The sequence below is a fragment of the Cryptotermes secundus genome, unplaced genomic scaffold (assembly GCF_002891405.2).
Source record: "Cryptotermes secundus unplaced genomic scaffold, Csec_1.0 scaffold447, whole genome shotgun sequence".
Classification (NCBI taxonomy): Eukaryota; Metazoa; Arthropoda; class Insecta; order Blattodea; family Kalotermitidae; genus Cryptotermes; species Cryptotermes secundus.
Genome location: NW_019733325.1, coordinates 67,417 through 87,000, shown reverse-complemented (window position 1 = coordinate 87,000; position 19,584 = coordinate 67,417). Strand labels below are relative to the sequence as shown.

The following is a 19,584-nucleotide window of genomic DNA, read 5'->3' as shown; positions in this document are numbered from 1 at the left end:
CTTTTGGTACAAACCATGTGAAGAATGTAATGCCACTGATAGATTCATGCAGTTCCAATCCTGTGAAGGATATCAGTCCACCTCTTCTGCTGTTTGGCTTTCATATTTTGTATGTGGAAACACTGTAAGCAGGCCAAGATGAATTCTGAGATGCCAGGTGCTATCCCCTGCATCTTCACAATGGCAAGGAATTGATGCTTGTGCATGTGAGCAGACACTGAGGATGTCACTTCCAGCACCATTGCTCCTTTATCAATCAGAAGGAAACTCAAGTAGACTGTCACCATTCTAGGAGCTGAAGGAGAAAGGAATAGAAAGTTGTGAGTTGTGGAGAAGCATTTGACTGACTGTAGAGATTGCCAGTGAAGGGGAATGCTTGTGTGAAAACTATGTTCATGCCATGAATTTTATTGATAAGATTTAATTTATGTCAAGGAAATGCAGAAGTGTGATACCTATGGACCATAGCTGATTTGAAATTTAAATCCTAGTTTTTAATTTAAACTTGTATCTTGGCAAAGTATCCAGAATTGATTGTAGAATTGTGTGTCTATTTTATGAAAATTATATCACAGGAACAAAATGTCATATACCTTAAATACAAAAAGGTTGACCATTTCACAGCTTTGCATTGCAAGCTGCCAGGCATATACAAATTTTTTCCGATGAGTTATTGTACCTGTTGGCCAAAAACACTCGGAATGAAGTAGTTAAAATTCACACATCACAAGAGATGTTGAAAATGGTGACTCTCTACACTCAGACATTCCTCACGCTGGCAGAAGAGGTCGTGACTTACCCTTTTAAGCTGTTCTGCAGGATACTTGCAATTTCCCTATAAATACTTTCTTTTAGTTCTTCTGTACAGGGGTTACCATTGTAAACTTTGTCCTTCAAACAAAATCAGAAGGATTGAGGTCAGGTGAACATGCTGGCCAAATACCAGTGCTGATTATACTGTACTGAAAACATCGGACAAAGCCTACGTAGACATACATGCAGTGTGGGCAGTAGTTGAGTCTTGATGAATCCACCCTTAGAGTCTTTCTTCTTCTCTTAACTTTGGAAAGAATTGCCTAAGATTGGCCTGTACATATCTTTCACAGTTAATTGTGTCATTAAAGAAACACATGTCCAACAGTCCTTGCATTTACAACACACCAGACTCCAACTTTCGCTGGATGTAGCAGGACTTTGTGGGTTCTGTGAACTCCAGTAGTGATTATTTAGCGTATTTATGTATCCCTGCAAGTGAAAGCATGCTTCATTACAAAAGAATGCCAGTTGCAGATCAATCTTACCTTCAGTGACAATCTGTAGAAACCAGGCACAAAGATGAACCCTTCTTGCTGGATCACTTGGCTGCAAGGCATGGATTACTGTTGTGTTATAGGATCTAAGCTTCAGCAATTGTGTTGCCCTCCTTGCACTAGACTTTAACACTCGAGTTTCTTGAGCTAGACGTTTTCTCTGATTTTCTAGGTACATGTTTAAGTCTGACTCCTGTGTTATGTAACTTCTCCTCAGTAAGCACTTTATGTTTTTGTTTCTTGCTTACTGAGAGTCCCGTTGATTTAAGTTTATTCACAAATTGTGAATTGTTTGTCTGACTCTTTCATCACGAAATTTACATCAAAATTTTTGCAGACACTTTCTAGAAGATCCATATTTCAAACGGAAATATATAATTCGCTCTTAAGTATACCACACCATGGCACACCACACTGCTCACGAACTGTAACCGAGAATAAATGGATATTGGAGCTCAAGAGTGCCAACCACTGACAAATCATAACAAATTCCTATGCACTTATTGCACTGCTCGCCATGAAATATAATGCTGTCAAGCAGTCCACAAAGTTTATAACGTCTCATAATTCAAAATGTTATCAGGCATACTGATTCATCAGAAAAATTCATGCATGCCTCGCATCTGATGGTGCACCGGTTGCCGTGTAGAGCAGGACCATCAACTGGTAAACAAAAGTAAGAACCTCCATGAACATTGTTGTAAAAAATGTAGGTAAGTCAATAAGTAAGTTACAAATGGATATAGAACTTAAACAAATAATAGTACTGATTTGAAAAATGCTTTTATTTCTCAACATAATCTCCCTATACACTGAGGCACTTGTCCCATCGTTTCACAAGCCCCTGAAAACCAGCAGCATAAAATTCTTTGGCCTGGTGTTTAACCAGGCGGTGACTCCCCTTTATACAGCTTCATTGTTGGAAAAATTTTCAGCCGAAAGAAGAGGCTGAACAAATGGAAGTCGCTTGGAGCAAGACTCATCACGTGTGACAATACGGGCTAGCATATCGCTTCCTTCATCGTGGTAGCAATTCAGATGCTGTAATACCACACCCATTCTTTGCATTTCATCTTGTGGGGTCAGCATGCGCGGCATCCAACATGCACAGACTTTGTGAAAACCTAACCTGTCATGCATTATGAGGTAGGCCATGCCATGTGAACAACCAATGGCAGTGGTTATAGTGCCTATAGTTACCCTTCTGTAGCGAAGTCACTGCCAGGTTCTGAGAGCAGCCCCAAGAATTTTATGCTGCTGGTTTTCAGGGGCTTGTGAAACAATGGGACAAGTGCCTCAATGTACAGGGAGATTATGTTGAAAAATAGAAGCATTTTTCAAATCAGTACTCTTATTTAAGTTGTATATCCATTTGTAACTTACTTATTGACTTACCCTCGTATCTCTGCAACAAGGCCTTCCATTATGTTCAGGTCATTCTTGTTGGTTGTAGGAAACATTACTGCCCTATGATGAAAACTCTACTTTGCAAGGGAGACTGTCTTAAGCTGGATCCATGGTGGTTAGTATATCTGGCCAGGGAGGGCCAGAGCCCTGGATCTAGCAGGGACAGGGTTGCCCCTGTGTGCATAGATTATGAGATCTGAGGGCATTGTTTACAGTTACTGTATGTATTGCAGATCATTTTCATTCTTTGAGCTTCCCCTTGGTTTCTTAGTCTAGCTTCTTTGAAAAAATCCTTGCTCATTGTTCCTGCTGTACAATCTTTTCCCAATCTGTGACATGTGTTACTGTCCATGTAAATTATTTTTAGAGGTGTGGGTAATAACACTGTGGAGAAGGTCTTCCTTATTCTGTATTCTTGCTGTCCCTAAAGGTGTAATAACTTCCACTTCTATATTTTGAAGAAGTTAAGAAGTAAGCTGCAGATACTTATCTTTCTCCATGATATGTTTTAAAGGTATAATTTCCTATCGGTGCTTGCCATAAAATAATCTGTTTAATCATGAAGCTGGAAGATGTCACGAATATTCAGCTGTGGTGTGCTTTGTAATGTTTGCAGCTGCAGTATCTTGTGTCAGACGAGTCCTGTCAGGAGTGCATGGAGTTACTACAGCAGGAACAGCGTCGAGGCAGTGCAGGTGGTCTATGTAGTACAGCCCACAAGAGGGCAGCCGCCGAACTGGCATACCAGCGGCGTGCAGAGCAGGCCCTGGCAGATGAGAATTGTTTTAAAATTTATGTGGTAAGCATGTTCATTACAAATTTGATGTACTTTCTTCTTTGGTTTTGTGTTTAAATGATTGTTGAACTGTGGTCCTTGAGGCAACTATTGTACATGTGTTTACTGTATTGCAGTACAAGCATGACTGTAAGTTGACATTGGAGTTGCTGGACACAGAGATGGAGGAACCAGAACCAGTAGCAGAGACAGAGAAGTGGTCCTCATATGTTGAGCGCTATGCCAATAGTGGTGTTGATGGTGTGGCAGGCTCTAACACTGGTGCAGTGGCTGTTGAGGGAACCGAACATCAGGACCACCGGATGGAAACATCTGCTGATGAGGCAGATGAGGTGAATAATCTACCGACGGTTGCATGGGTGTCATTTTCATTTCTTTAATATAACGTCTTGTTTAATGTTCTGCCTGACAGTTTGAATTATAAATATTAATGTGAAGTGTTTCATATAATATATCTTTATCGGTACTTTTTTAAACTCTTATTGTGTTATTAAGAAGTTCAGGAAACATTCATGAACATATTCCAGTTTATTGCCATGATTAAGGCATAAAGGATAGAAATGTACAGATATTGTGCATTTGAATGCAAATTAATTTTTTAAGATTCTGAATTTACTGCTGCACAGCAGCATGGGAGCATTCATGTGACGGTTTTGAATACCTTAGATCATGATCTTATCTTACTATGCTTTTGTGTTTTTAGTGTTATTGAAAGGGAGGAAATTTATAGAAAATCTGAATTTCTAAATTCTGTTTGGGTATGTAATATGGATGTTTTATTAGTGCTTGGGTTGGTTGGCAGCTGGAACCATTCCTTGGAGGCAGACACCGTCGAAAGCCAGTGTTCCTGCCTCGTAATGTAAGGCTGTGGCGTAAGTACTCGTGCCAGATAAGACAGCCATTGGACAGGCCAGGGATTGAAAAGAAGGGTCGAAGCAAGCAGCAGGAATCGGGGACTGAGGCCACAGAGACGAGTCAAAGTGACTCAGCAGAAACCAGTAATTCACCCGGCAAACAGCCGGACTGCAAGACCAAGTGTAGGTAAGAAATGGTGTACTCATTATGTGCCTGAAATAGTCTGATGCTTAGGAATTACCCTTTGTGTTACAAGGAATTGACATATACCAGTTTTTCTATTTATGAAGCACATTTGTTGTTAGAACACTGCTGATGCATTGCCTACCCAGTGTTAGTGTGCAGTTCAGTCTTGGACAGGTGGCCATTTTACACACAATTTCTTAAAATTCCAAAAGGAAATGCTTGGAAGATGTATACCATCACTCACAGTCTTACTGCTGCTTACTCAGAGTATGTAAGACGAGGAGAAAGTTTCCCTCAACGCAGTGTTTATTGAGAAATGCCACGCAGAAAGTGTCGAACTCCAAAGTTCACTAATAACCAAGAGTCTTCAGAGCCAGCTTCAGGAGACAAGAATAAGATTCTTGGACATATCCAGGGCCAGTACAAAATGTGTGCCATCAGGGCCGTGTTCATAAATGGGTCATTCCATGTGAAGTCATCCAGAGAGGTCGCTCTCCATTTTTAAAAATATTCATATTTTGTACACTTATTTCTACATACGAGGGTCATACTGGAAGTCATTAGCAACAATTTTTTGTAAAGTAACATGCTTTATTATTGACAGACCAGATACACCACCTCAATCTACAGACCTTTCTTTATTTTTCCACATAATCTCAACTTCATTGTACACATTTCTCCCAGTGTTCTGGGAGTTTGAAAATTCCCCTTCTGTAAAATTCCATTCCAGCCATCCAAAGACACTGACGAACTGCTTTCTGAATTGCCTCCCTTGTCTCACGCAGCCGATCCTTCACAAATCTGAAAAGATGGTAGTCGGAAGGTGCCAGATCAGGGCTATAGGAGTGGTGTGGAAGAATTTCCCACCCCAGCTTTACAATTGCCTCCAATGTGAGGCGAGTGTTGTCATGCAGGATGATGTTTCGTCCCGGACGTTTATCGCGCAATGCACGGCGAAGCTTGTGCAGCATCTGGACATAACGAGCAGCGTTGATGGTTTTCCCAGGTTCCAGGAATTCGGCCAGAATAAACCCCTCTGCATCCCGGAAGACTGTGCCCATCACCTTTACAGCTGGTGGCACTGTTTTTGCCTTCTTCTTTGATGGAGAATGCAAATGGTGCCATTCCATACTCTACCGTTTCGTTTCAGGCTCGAAATCGTGAAACCAGCTTTCGACACATGTCACAATACAGAGCAAAAAGTCGTCGCCTTCATGTCGATATCTCTGCAGCAGTTCTGAGGTGATGGCTTTTCGCTGACCTTTGTGTTCTTCAGTCAATAACCGCGAGACCCAACAAGTACAAACTTTCCTATAGCCCAAGCTTTCAATCATCTCCTGTACTGCACTGTGCCCTATTCCAAGTTTTCGGGCTGTTGTGTCCACAGTCACACGCCTGTCATCTTGAATGATCTCATCCACTCTTGTTGCGTTCATTTGAGGCTGTTCAAGGACGACTGCTCCGAGGCTCATCTTCGATGCTGGTGTTCCCATTCTTTAAAATGTTTCACCCATCTTCGAACACTGCTTGCACCCATGCACACACTTCCATAAGCACGCTGAAGTCTCTGGTGAATTTCTGCAGCAGGGATTTCCTCTTTCATGAGAAATTTGATGACAGCATGCTGGCGAAACGACATCGTTGTCGGCCATTTCATTAGGAGTGATACTGGTCATGTGATGCAAGCTATTGACGTCACAAGACACTCAAGGTTAACATAACAGCTGGTTCCACCCTACACTCTTTCAACTGCTGTTCCCAGGTTGCATGCAAAAAAGTTGCTCATGACTTTCGGTACAACCTACGTATTTTCACACTTCAAAAATATTTAAAAAAAAAATATTGTAATCTGCTTGGTTCTCCCGGTACAGCCGTTTTTATAATGCGAAAAAAACGCATTTTCGGCTGAAATGGAGGTTTGCATTATCTTCTATATGTCGATAACTATTGAAGCTAGAGACTCCAATGAAAAACCAATTTGTTCCTCATGATATGGACTACAAATCATGTCATTATATGTTTTTACTCAACTCACTTCCTCTAGGTGTAATTAAGCTTGAAACTTACCAATCGATTTTGGGAAAAACGCAATTTTTGACCTTTAGAAACCAATAGGAAGGGGAGAAAGTATCAGATCTGTGGTTTTTACCCTCTGTTGTTACTTACATGAGGAATATAATCACGCAGGTTTGAACCCTGTACCTATTATCCAGAATTTTGTAGGAGCTTCCAAACTTTGCTCTGGGCCCAAAATCAACCATTTTTAACATCTCATATGCGGTGGGGAAGCTCCAAAAATTTTGAAACTCATGGAAAATAATTCTCTATTCTAGAGTAACATGGAGTTAAAGTTGAATTTCAACTAATGCGAAGTTTTTATAATGCGAAAAGACGTGTTTTTGGCTGAAATGGAGGTTTGTGTTATCTCCCATATCTCAATAATTATTGAAGGTAGAAACTCCAATAAGAAACCAATTTGTTCCTCATGACATGGACTAAAAATCATAACATTACAAGGCTTTACTCAACTCACTCTAGGTGAAATTAAGCTTAAATCTTACCATCGATTTTGGGGAAAACGCTATTTTTCACCTTCAAAAAACAATGGGAGGGAAAAAGTATCATATGTGGTTTCTACCCTTTGTTGTTTCCTACATGAGGAATATAATCACATAGTTTTGAACCCCGTACCTATTTTCCAGGAGTTTTCAAACTTTGCTCTGGGCCAAAAATCGGCCATTTTTACCATCTCATCTCTGTTGGAGAAGCTCCAAAAAAATTGAAATTCATAGCAAATAATGCTCTATTCTAGAGTAACTTGAAATTAAAATTACAACTATGATATTCAACTAACAGTGAAGTTGTGAGCACTTTGAATTTTACAGATTTTGTAGGAAATTGTTTGTTTCTCGTTCAAGACAAGATTCAAAGTTTCCTCTGGGTAATTCAACAGGCTACACTTCACCCTTTTGTGTATTACTACAATGGGGACAGTATAACAAAATGCTGAAGCCTGTGTACAATCAGTGATCATGTAAAGCACGATACAGCCACAGTTTATGTGTTCCAAAAATTTCTTATCACTGATATAAAAGAAAATGTGCCTTCAGTCAGGAAAGTTATTTATTTCAGTGATGGTGCTGGAAGCCAGTATAAAAACAAAAATAATCTTTTCAATTTATATCACCACTACAAAGACTTCGGACTAGAAGCAGAAAGTAACTTCTTTGCCACCTTACACGGGAAGAATGCCTGTGACGGTATTGGCAGCACCACAAAGAGGCAAGCAGCGGAAGCCAGTCTTCAAAGAACTCATTTTAATCAAATCCTGTGCCCACTAGAACTGTAAATATTCTGCACAGAAAATATCCCAGGGAAAGTTTACATTTTTATGCCAAAAGAGGAAGTTGCAAAAAATTAAATCATTCTTAAAAGCAGGTTCCAAAGTACAAAACTGTTCCACACACAAGAGAAAAATACCATCAGGTGTTACAAACTAACAAAGTCTGATGATTTTGAAGACATCATGATAGTGGACACTTACTGAACTACGTGTACTTTCAAACAAATTGGACAATTTTCATCAGAGTACACAAAGAACTAATACCAATGAATGCAGGTAAGCCAATTGTTGAGATATTGATTTTTTTGGTAAAATTCGAAGTGCCCACAACTTCACTATTAGTTGAATATCAAAGTTATAATTTTAACTCCAAGTTACTCTAGAATAGAACATTATTTGCTATGAATTTCGAATTTTTCAGAGCTTCACCAGAGATATGAGATGTTACAAATGGCCGATTTTGGGCCCAGAGCAAAGTTTGAAAACTCATGGAAAATAGGTACAGGGTTCAAAACTATGTGATTATATTCCTCATGTAGGAAACAACAAAGGGTAGAAACCACAGATCTGATACTTTCTCCCTCCCATTGGTTTTTGAAGGTGAAAAATAGCGTTTTTCCCAAAATGGATAGATAAGGTTTAAGCTTAATTTCACCTAGAGTAAGTGAGTTGAATAAAACCTTGTAATGACATGATTTTTAGTGCATATCATGAGGAACAAATTGGTTTCTTATTGGAGTCTCTACCTTCAATAGTTATCGAGATATGGGAGATAACGCAAACCTCCATTTCAGCCAAAAATGCGTCTTTTCGCATTATAAGAACTTCGCAATTACTTGAATTACAACTTTAACTCCATGTTACTCTAGAATAGAGAATTATTTTCTATGAGTTTCAAAATATTTGGAGCTTCCCCACCGTAGATATGAGATGTTAAAAATGGCCGATTTGGGGCCCAGAGCAAAGTTTGGAAGCTCCTGGAAATGTTTGGAAAATAGGTACAGGGTTCAAAACTACGTGATTATATTCCTCATGTAAGTAACAACAGAGGGTAGAAACCACGGATCTGATACTTTCCTCTCCCATTGGTTTCTGAAGGTCAAAAGTAGCATTTTTCCCAAAATCGATTGGTAAGTTTCAAGCTTAATTACACCTAGAGGAAGTAAGTTGAGTGAAAACTTGTAATAACATAATTTGTCGTCCATATCATGAGGAACAAGTTTTTTTTTCATTGGAGTCTCTAGCTTCAGTAAAGGGTGATTCAGAATGATTGACACAATTTGAACTGGCTATATTTCCTGACTTATATGTTCCATTTGAATTCTGTAAATTACATTTGATTATACGTACATGGAAGTTTATAGATGTGTCCCCCTCCAGCTGCATGGATAACACCTAGATGGTAGCTGAATTCATCCCACACTTGATGACAAATATCTTGCGTCACTGAGTTCACCGCATCTGTGATACGGGTTCTTAGGTCATTCAAATTTGTGTGAAGAGGTGGTACGTAAACTGCATCTTTCATGAATCCCCACAGGGAAAAGTCGCAGGGTGTGAGATCAGGAGACCTCGGTGGTCAGAACTGAAGTGCCAAGTCTTCATTCCCCATGCGACCTATCCATTGTTGAGGTAGAGATTCATTCAGGAAACGTCGAACATTCAGGTGCCAATGGGGTGGAGCTCCATCTTGCTGGAAAATGTAATCTCCTGAGTCTTCATTCATTTGAGGAACAAACCAGTTTTGCAGCATTCTAAGATACACTACTCCAGTAACAGTGAATTCATCAAAAAAGAATGGTCCATAAACCTTTGTTAACGATATTGCACAGAACACATTAACTTTCGGGCTGTCCCTCACATGTTCGAGTGTTACACGGGGATTTTGTAGCCCCCATATGCGAACATTGTGCCTGCTGACTTCCCCACTTAGGTGAAACGTAGCTTCATCGCTAAAAATTACAAGAGGCAGAAACAATTCATCTTCCATGTTTTTGAGCATATGGTCACAAAATTCTACACACCTAACCTTATTGTTTGCGCGAAGAGCCTATACCAGTTGTAGGTGGTATGGTTTGTACACTAACTGACGCCTCAGTACACGCCAGACAGTTGTTTGCGATAGTCCCAAGTTCTCTACTAGCACTACGGGTTGACTTCATTGGGCTACGCTCAAAGCTCACTCGAATGCGCTCCACGTTCTACTCCGATACACGAGATCGGCCCGGGCTTTTACCCTTACACAGAGAGCCAGTTTCATCAAATTGTTTATTCCAACAATAAATGCTCTTCCTCGTTGGAGGTTGGATGTTAAACTTGCGACGAAATGCACAATGCATCGCAGTCGCAGACTCACTTTTACTGAACTCACGAATGCAAAAAATCTTGTGTTGCATAGTAGCCATCTCGCTTACAACTGACACGGTGCTGGAGTGCTCTAGCAGTAGTATTAGAAACTTTACAACATCCTCTTTCAAATGTACTTTACAGAATTCAAATGCAATCTATAGTTAAGGAAATATAGCCAATTGAAATTGTGTCCATCTTTCTGAATCACACTGTAGTTATCGAGATGTAGAAGATAACGCAGACCTCCATTTGAGCCGAAAACGCGTTTTTTCACATTATAAAAACGGCTCTACTGGGAGAACCAAGCGGATTACATTTTTTTAAAAATATTTTTGAAGTGTGGAAATATGTAGAAATAAGTGTACAAAATATGACTTTTTTTAAAAATGGCGAGCGATCTCTCTGGGTGACTTCACATGGAATGCAATGGTAAAAGGCACTGAAGGCTGAAGTGGGTTAATGATGGAAGCCTCCAAGCCTGGCTTGAGTTCAGAGTGACAGTCCCAGGGGTATCTGGGGCAGACAGAAAATGTGTTACTAATGTGAATGCATTTTTCACACATTGTGTATTTTTATGCTAGTTTCTTCTTGAGCATCAGTATAAGCCAGTAGTTCTCAAACTGTGGGGCGCGACCCCCAGGGGGGCCGCAGCATACTTTCCTACAAATAAAAATTAAAACTGTCCTAAATCAGTTAGAAAAGTAATAAAAAAATAAAAATACATACAGAAAAACTTTTGATGAGTACAGGCTTTAATTATCATGAATTTCAAAATAACTAATAATTATTCTCTTTACCGACAATTATAAAACGCATATGCCAGAGACAGCGTTGATAGTTTGACAGTAGCCGCATCCTCTTCCGGGCAGCACTGTACACGCGCAGCTGAAAGCAGCAACTTATGTCATCTCATTGGCGCCTGTTGGGCAGGGAGCAGGCAGTTTGTCGCCAGACTCAGTGGTGATCGACGGGTATGCCTGTTTGATGTTGTGTTCTTATGCATTCAACATTTCAGTGCAGTTGTGCTGATTTGTTTACCTCTTGAAGTTGACTTGATTATGAACAACTGATCATGAAGCGTTTCCTGATTAGTGATATAAATGACACTAGTGCTCCTTCAGCTGGTGGTGGGAAAGAAGCTACTCAGAGTGTGAAAACGAGACGGTACGATGAGAACTATTTATCACTAGGCTTTACGAAAACTGTGGTCAATGATGAACGTCCGCAATGTGTAATCTGTCTAAGTATTTTAGCTGCAGATAGTATGAAACCTAATAAATTAAAGAGACATCTTGAAACCAAACATCTGGAGTTTACAAATAAACCAAAAGATTTTTTTGTTAGAAAGCTTAGCGGTTTAAAGTCTGCCCAACAGAAAATTGCTAAAACAACAAATGTGACTTCTAAGGCCCTTTTAGCCTCTTACCACGTTTCTCATAGAATTGCTAAATGCAAGAAACCACACACAATTGCAGAATCACTGATTTTACAAGCAGTGATTGACATAGTATCAACAATGTTTGGTGACTCTTCTGCTCAACAATTGAAAAATGTCCCCCTCTCTAATGACAGTTTGTAGAAGAATTTCTGACGATTTACGTCAGCATTTAATTGAGAAGTTGCGTAACAAGTACTTTGCACTTCAAGTGGATGACGGGACTGATATTCATAAAGATGCTCATTTGATTGCGTACGTTCGTTTTATTGATGAGTGTAATATGTGAGAGGAATTGTTTTTCTGTGAGCCTATCTTGAAAACAGCAACAGCTCAAAGCCTTTTTGACTTGATTAATGCTTTGTTTAATGAAAATGGGATATCATGGGATATGTGCACTGGCATATGTACAGATGGAGCTCATTCAATGTCAGGAGTCTGTGCTGGATTACGAGCAAAAATTAAAGCGATTGCTCCCGAAGCGGTATGGACTCACTGTATGATACATCGGGAGGCTCTGGCAGCTAAAGAACTCAGCCCACCCCTTCATGATGCGCTGCAGACGGTTGTAAAAACCATCAATGTTATCAAGACAAATCCTCTGAAGTCTACACTTTTTAAAATTCTGTGTGAGGAAATGGGTGCCGAACACACTGCTCTGTTGTTTTTTAGTAATGTTCGATGGCTTTCAAGAGGCAAGGTATTAAAGAGAATGTTTGAGCTGAGGCATGAGGTGTTCTGTTTTTTAAATGGGGGAAAATTACTCACTGGCAGACAGTTTCAGCAACAAGGACTTTATATTGAAAATGGCTTACCTCACAGATATATTTGAGAAACTAAATATCCTCAACACTTCACTTCAAGGGAATGAGGCAGCTGTACTTCTTGGAATGACAAAGTGAAGGCATTCATGAGAAAATTAGAGCTCTGGAGAAACAGCATGGAAAGTGACTGCTCTGTTGTTTTTTAGTAATGTTCGATGGCTTTCAAGAGGCAAGGTATTAAAGAGAATGTTTGAGCTGAGGCATGAGGTGTTCTGTTTTTTAAATGGGGGAAAATTACTCACTGGCAGACAGTTTCAGCAACAAGGACTTTATATTGAAAATGGCTTACCTCACAGATATATTTGAGAAACTAAATATCCTCAACACTTCACTTCAAGGGAATGAGGCAGCTGTACTTCTTGGAATGACAAAGTGAAGGCATTCATGAGAAAATTAGAGCTCTGGAGAAACAGCATGGAAAGTGACACTCTAGACATGTTCCCTACTCTGGTGTCAATGGTACAAGACACTGATAATCCAGTGCTTCCAGTGGACATAAAAAGCTGCCTACTTGATCATCTCATAATGTTGAAAGTTCATTTTGAGAAATACTTTTGCAGTGATTTTGATGAATTTAATTGGATTAAAAATCCATTTGAAAATGCTCCTGGGCCATCATCTCTTAATGTAAATGATCATTCTCACTAGTGATACTTCATTAAAAAGTAAATTTAAGGAATTGTCTTTGTTGGAGTTCTGGATACATATTGGCAAGGAATTCCCAACTTTGAACCAAAAAGCATTGAAGATTCTGATTCCTTTTGCAACAGCTTACTTATGCAAGACAGGCTTTCTGCTTTGGCAGCTATAAAGTCAACGTATCGTTCAAGGCTAAATATTGCTAAAGAAATTAGAGTGGCCATTTCTGATATTACACCACGTTTTGATAAACTTTGTTCTCAAAAGCAGGCCCATCCATCACACTGAACTTTGACATTTAAATGTTTGATTTTCTTTGCAGAAAAAATTAAATACTTGTTAGTTAAATTTCATTTCATTTCAATACATATTTTGGTTAATTGCAAGTGTTAAAAAAATTTCTATTATATGTCTAATATTATTATACTTTAATTTTGAGTAAAAAAAATGCTAAATAGTATGTAGAAAAACACAAAATAAACTGAATAAAACGTCAAACATACCATGACTTCTATTTTTGATGAAAATAGAGTATTTTCTCTTCTCAGGCAGCCCTCAGAGGTAAAAAGTTTGAGAACCACTGGTATGAGTACATAACACTTTATGAAGTTATAAGGCTTGTGTATGTGTGTTTAGCCTTCTATGTTTTTGTGGTTACATTCATGAAAGTCCACATATAAGATTTATGTTGGATTAGCTCTTGTGGGCCCCAAGTTAAGATTAAATGTTACATGCAATAAAAAGGAAACAAAAGGGCCATAAAAATTTAGGCTTTGTGTAGAATTTAACATGGAATCTTCGTTTAATTTTGTGATGCTGAATTTTTTTCTTTCCAGTTCTGAGGATGAACGGACAAGTGAAGGTGGAGTGGGCGAAGAGCATGGCTCAAATTGTCGACTGAATAATGTGACAGGTAATGGCATGGCAATAGTGGCAGCAGACAACACACAGTGTCGTTTCAATATCAATGCCTACCGCATGGTGTTCGTGGTAAACAAGGAGAACCTCTTGTACAGGCGGCAGGCCCTGCATCGTGCAAGACAGGTAAGTTCCATGGATATACACTTTGTGTGTGTCCCCTCCCCTCCCCCTTGTGCCTAGTCAAGTGGGTTGGCAAAAACACCGTTGTTACTTGTATTTGGAGGATCAGCTGCCAGCTCTCCCGAAAGGTTTTTCATCGTTTTCCTCATTCTTTCTTGGAAAATGGTAGAATGCTGTATTACCTTAAATGAGGCAACAATCATTATGTTTCACATTCTTCCAAATTTACTATTCATTAAGTCATCCCATTATTAGTCACTGTATAGTCTAAATACAGCCAGCCTTGTTAATGAACCACAAATGATGGTACCTTAAAATCTTAGCACATTTTTATTGTAAGGGAGTTGCTGCTCGTGCATGTGTATAGGTCAGTTGGCCAAGCAGGAACTGAACTTCTAGCCTTACCAAACTGCGTGAAAATGTTCACATTATACTGTTTGAACAAGAAGTGTTTACCAGATGTAGGGGTGTGGCACACAGTGAAACAGTCAGGAAAGTTTTATGAATCTTAGAACATTCTAGGACAACAGCCTGGCTAGCATATCTTAAATTACTCCTAATATATCAGCGTAGTGAGTGTTCAGTATGCTGTCCACCCATCTCCACACAGATCTCGGCACAGTGCCTCGTGGACAAAAAATTAGTGCCTTGTGTCTGAATGTTTCACAAGCTTTCTCCATATGCGGTTGTAACTTTTATGTCATGGACTGACAGAAGTTCAACTGAACATTTCAGATAACACCACAAAAAGAAGTGGACCATCAGATTGAGGTGTTTACTGTGAGGACTCTTGGTACTGGCCCGCTTCTTCCAGTTGACGTTTCTTTGGAGACTTGATTAGGCGCTGTGTAACATGAACAAGAAAATTAACTGGAACCCTATCATGCATGAACTACACATGATTCCATACTGTGACATGACATCACTAGCCAATGGTTGATAAAAATGTTAATGATACCTGGTCCATTTTTAAGCAGTTGCTGCATCGATCCAGTCAGTATGGGAAAACATGTTTTCTGCGCGGTCGATACTGAAGTTATAGAAGGATAACTTGTAGTTAGTTGCAGTTTAGAGGCAACAGTTGGAGCAATGATTTAACTGAGAAGTCACCATCTGGCAAGGACATGAGGACTGAAGCATAGGAGTGTCCACTGTTGGGAACCATAATCAAGCAGTGCCTGTTGAAGACATATGAGGTGTGATGTGTGCTGCAGTACAGTGACCTGGAGAATGTGTAGATTAGCAAGTGTTATAATTACTTGTAGTTACAAGTTAACGTCATATAGAAAGTTTATTGGTTGTGCATATTTTCTAAAATCCCATGCCTGATAGAGAGCCCTTCTGGTATAGTTAATGAGTATAAAGCCTTGACCTCCTTGAAGAAGTTACAGATACAGTAGCTGTTTGTGTAATATTTTCACATCTTTATTTTGGGAGACTGTCCTCAGCTGAATTTCTTGTACTAGTTCTGGTTCCTCTTTCACACAGCATAACACCCTTTCCTCCAAATCAAGTATTGACTGATTGTGGCCTGACGCCATTCTGAGATGCTGATGAATCCTGACATACATACTCCTTTCCAGGAATGTGTGGTCAGTGTGCTGTTCTTGATGCAGATAGCGTGCTTCTCGTACTTGGCTAAACAGTACATGTGCATGCCTGCCATTTTTGCATTCATGTAATTATTACCCCCCCCCCTTGTTGTTTGCTCCACCTTATCGTGGTGAGGGGGTTTGAGTATGCCAAGGACCCTGAGAGCTATACCAGCGGTAGTGTAGCTACTAGCAGGGACTCCCTTGCTGGACAGGTCAAAGGTTAGGCATCAGATGAAGAGAGAGACCAAAAACTGATGCCGGAAGCAGCGTCGTCAGCAGCGACTTGAAGCACAGAGCAAATGATGCTCGAGATGGTTCAAGTTCGTATAGCAACAAGCATGACCAGAGTGGTTTGAACGGCTGTTGTACTGTGATGTGGAAAGCAAATGGAAAAACTACCACATTATCACTTTTCCTGGATAGTCTCTTTCCAAAAACAGAGATACCATGTATGCGAGATGTTTCCTCTGGAGGCAAAACAGTCCGGAGGTAAACTACTCCCCCAATCAGATCTCTGGGGGGGGAGTGTTTCTAGAGGAAATGTCATGCAGGCGTTACGACAAGAAAAAGTGCGAAGATCAGAAGGAACATCAGAAAGCTCTAGATCGCATCAAGTGGAGGAACTGTTTTGGAAGAGACTGTGGACCTGTCATCTCGACAGATTTCTGATGAATGAATGAATGTAATTATTTGCCATTTCCATCAAAACAGCACAGTTTGACTCTTGCACCAATCCACTCATGGAATGTCTGGTCACAGTGACCTTGCACAATATAAGATGCACACTGACTTGTGACTGCCTTTGCAAGGGACCAGACAGCACATTTGTAAACAATCAGAAAGAAGGAAAAGGTATCCTAGACAGGATGTTTTCTTCATACTGGAAATTCAAAAGGGCTATAGCTTCTTGTGTATACTTTTTTCATTGTTTTTGTGTATGGAACCATATCCCAAAGTTCAGTGAAATATTTTTTATTAATCCTATATAATTTATTTTATTGTCATTTAGGGCCATACATTCAATTGTTATGAACTTTTTTATTTATTTATTTATTTTTTGTTTATTTATTGCTAGTAGGTTGGGACTAAGTCCCTTGCACTGCGGCCACTTCTGGCCTATTGTACCAGCCCCAGATGATAGGTGAGGGTGATTGTGGAGCAGTTGGTGGAATGAAGATTGGCAGGACGAACCAAAGTACTCGGAGAAAACCTGCCCCAGCGCCACTTTGTCCACCACAAATCCCACTTCACCAGACCCGGGATCGAACCTGGGCCACCACAATGGGAAGCCAGCAACTAACCGCTTGAGCTGTGGCGCGGCCTGTGAGAAACCATAAGCTGGGTTATTAAAGTGTTCATATGAACTAGTAAACACAAGAAGTTTTATCAGTAAAACAGGATTAAAATGACTATTTACAAATTTAAGAATATATCACATTAGACTGTTTCAAGAATGCTTACAGGTTCATTTGCCAAGAGACTATGATGCACCAGCTGTGATTGTGAAACTGTGAGGGTTACCTTGCCAGGTTTTCCTTCCTTGTAAAAGTGCTGAATCACCAATACAGTGTTTTTTTTTTCTAGTCTCACTCCTCAGTATCTTTGCGGTTGAGCTGCAAGTTCCGAGGCTGGCATGGGGGTTGGGCGTCGCAACATGTAAGTGACTCTCAGCACAAAGTGTGTGTAGACTGGCTCATGGGACGTGGTGAGGGTGTGGTGCCCAACAGGACACGAGTGTTGACAGACAATGATGTGGCGCGGCCTCCTTACAGATCATACAATAGGTACAGAGTGGACAGATTGGTTGCTGCAGGCGGCGGCAATGAGCCTTGAAGTGGTGACAGCTGTGTGTGTAATGCCATATTGTGCCTAGTCAAAAGTGCAGCACATTGTGTGTGGTGACAGATGTGCTGCCCCTTGAATCTACTTGAAAGCAATATGGACTGCACTGTGGGCATTGCAGCTAGAAAATATGCCAGCCATATCAACGTCTAGAAAGCACAATAAGTGACTTGAGAACAGGCGTAAGACATCAGTTGTATGTTGTGTGTATATTTGTGAAAAGATGTGTTTTTATTATTTTTTGTACTTAATTTAAATATTGTTGAAAAGACCTTTCCAACATTGTCCCCACAAAGCTTAAGAAATGCCATTATATTGGGCCTGTCATGCATAGTAATAAATCTGCAGTACTACTAATGGTTAGTTTTGAAGACAACTTGTTTTCAGTCTAAGCAACATTGCTTTGCAATGTGTTCATTTCCTTGTAATCACCACACTGACGGTACAAAATGAAGCCCCAGTCTTCACTGCATCTCTGTACAAATGCATAGTAATAGTTTGTGTCTGTCCACAAACAAATCTGGTAGAAGTTCTTGCTTAGTTCCTGCTTCACAGATCAAACAGAATCAGTGATTTGTAACTGGCTCCAGATGTTTCTCTTCCTGGCAGTGTTCAGAATATATGAATTAGGTTTGAGTTCCATCTAGTGGTGTTTACATGCAGCAGCAAGTTATTATCCAGTTTAGAATTGTATATTATAAGTGTACAGTCTTTTATTCCTGTTTATATTTTTCTCTTCAAGAGGCTGAGAGTGTGGGAACCCTGTTTGATACCGGTGACAATGCAGTTTTCACTCCACTCAGGTGCTACTTTTTACTGACCAAATGGTTGAGGGAGGGGGGGGGGAAGGGAATGGAGGGATTTTGCTAATGAAATTATTTATTTTTCTAATAAAAGTTTGAAGAAAAGAAATAAATATATAAGCCAGAAGTATTTTATTTATTGACAAGAAACTGCTGTCAGGGTGTCTCGCTTGTGTGCAAACTGTTAACTTGGGTTGGTAGGTAGGTGTTTTGGAAATGCAGGATTTGGTATTTGCTGACAAATCTGCCCATCCTACTTGAGTATGTCTGTAAGTGTTACCTGACCTGGTGACTTAATTCATTATAACCACTGTCATGTAAGTGAAAGGTCATCTTTTATGTCATGTTCAGTTTTTGTGTATTTCTACCAAAGCTTATCTAACTTGAATTCTGTCTCAAGTATGTGCTGTGCTGACTTTGCTGATTCATCATCGGTACATACTTTTCCTCAGGCTGGTTATTTTCAGTCACAGTAGTGTGTCTTACGTTCCTCCACCTGATGAAGCATTAATTTGTTTTTGAAAGATATGGCCGATACACAGCGCAATGACTGGTTTTTAACAGACAATAATATTGTAGCATGAAGTATACATATAGGGCACCTCTTCTTCTGTTTGTAACTGACAACAGTAATGCCATGTACTGCATCTGGTCTGGAACCTGTTTCGATGGCATATCAGCACAGTCTGCTTCATTTGCAGTTAGTTCACTGCCATTTTCCACCAACATAATGTGTGTAATCAGTAGGGACCAGATTTTTATGCCCTAATAATCCCTTAAATAGGTACGCGTTTATGCATGAAAAACTTCCGAAATATGCACATAAAAATTTATACCAAATATTAAAATTGATTTTACATTATTTTAAGACCAACAAATCAATATTTAAGTTCATTTGATGTAATCACTGAATGATTCACTTGCAATAAAAAGCTATACTTAAATACAAATCATGCAACAAAGCCAACATATTTCATAACAAATTTAAGAAACCAATGGTACTCACATTTAGCTCTCTGAACTTTCAACTTCTCGTCTGTTGCAGTTCAGAATTACTAAATGTTTTAGGTTTTCCACAGTTAATCGCCTCTTATTGTCTCGTAAGATGTCCTTATAGCAGGGAAAAAACTTCTTTCCACCTCTCGGGAACTTAAGGGCG

At 39.7% G+C, this 19,584-nt stretch overlaps 1 protein-coding gene across 1 annotated transcript in view; it reads left to right on the top strand.

Annotated features, from left to right (window-relative positions):
• LOC111867973 (paired amphipathic helix protein Sin3b) overlaps positions 1-19,166 on the top strand; it is a 98,205-nt gene extending 79,039 nt beyond the window's left edge. The window contains exons 21-25 of the mRNA XM_023858236.2: positions 3,334-3,516; positions 3,630-3,845; positions 4,316-4,554; positions 13,981-14,188; positions 17,365-19,166. Coding sequence (XP_023714004.1) covers positions 3,334-3,516; positions 3,630-3,845; positions 4,316-4,554; positions 13,981-14,188; positions 17,365-17,613 — 1,095 coding nt within the window. The 3' untranslated portion in view covers positions 17,614-19,166. The remainder of the gene's footprint in view (positions 1-3,333; positions 3,517-3,629; positions 3,846-4,315; positions 4,555-13,980; positions 14,189-17,364) is intronic.
• The last annotated feature ends 418 nt before the right edge of the window (positions 19,167-19,584 follow it).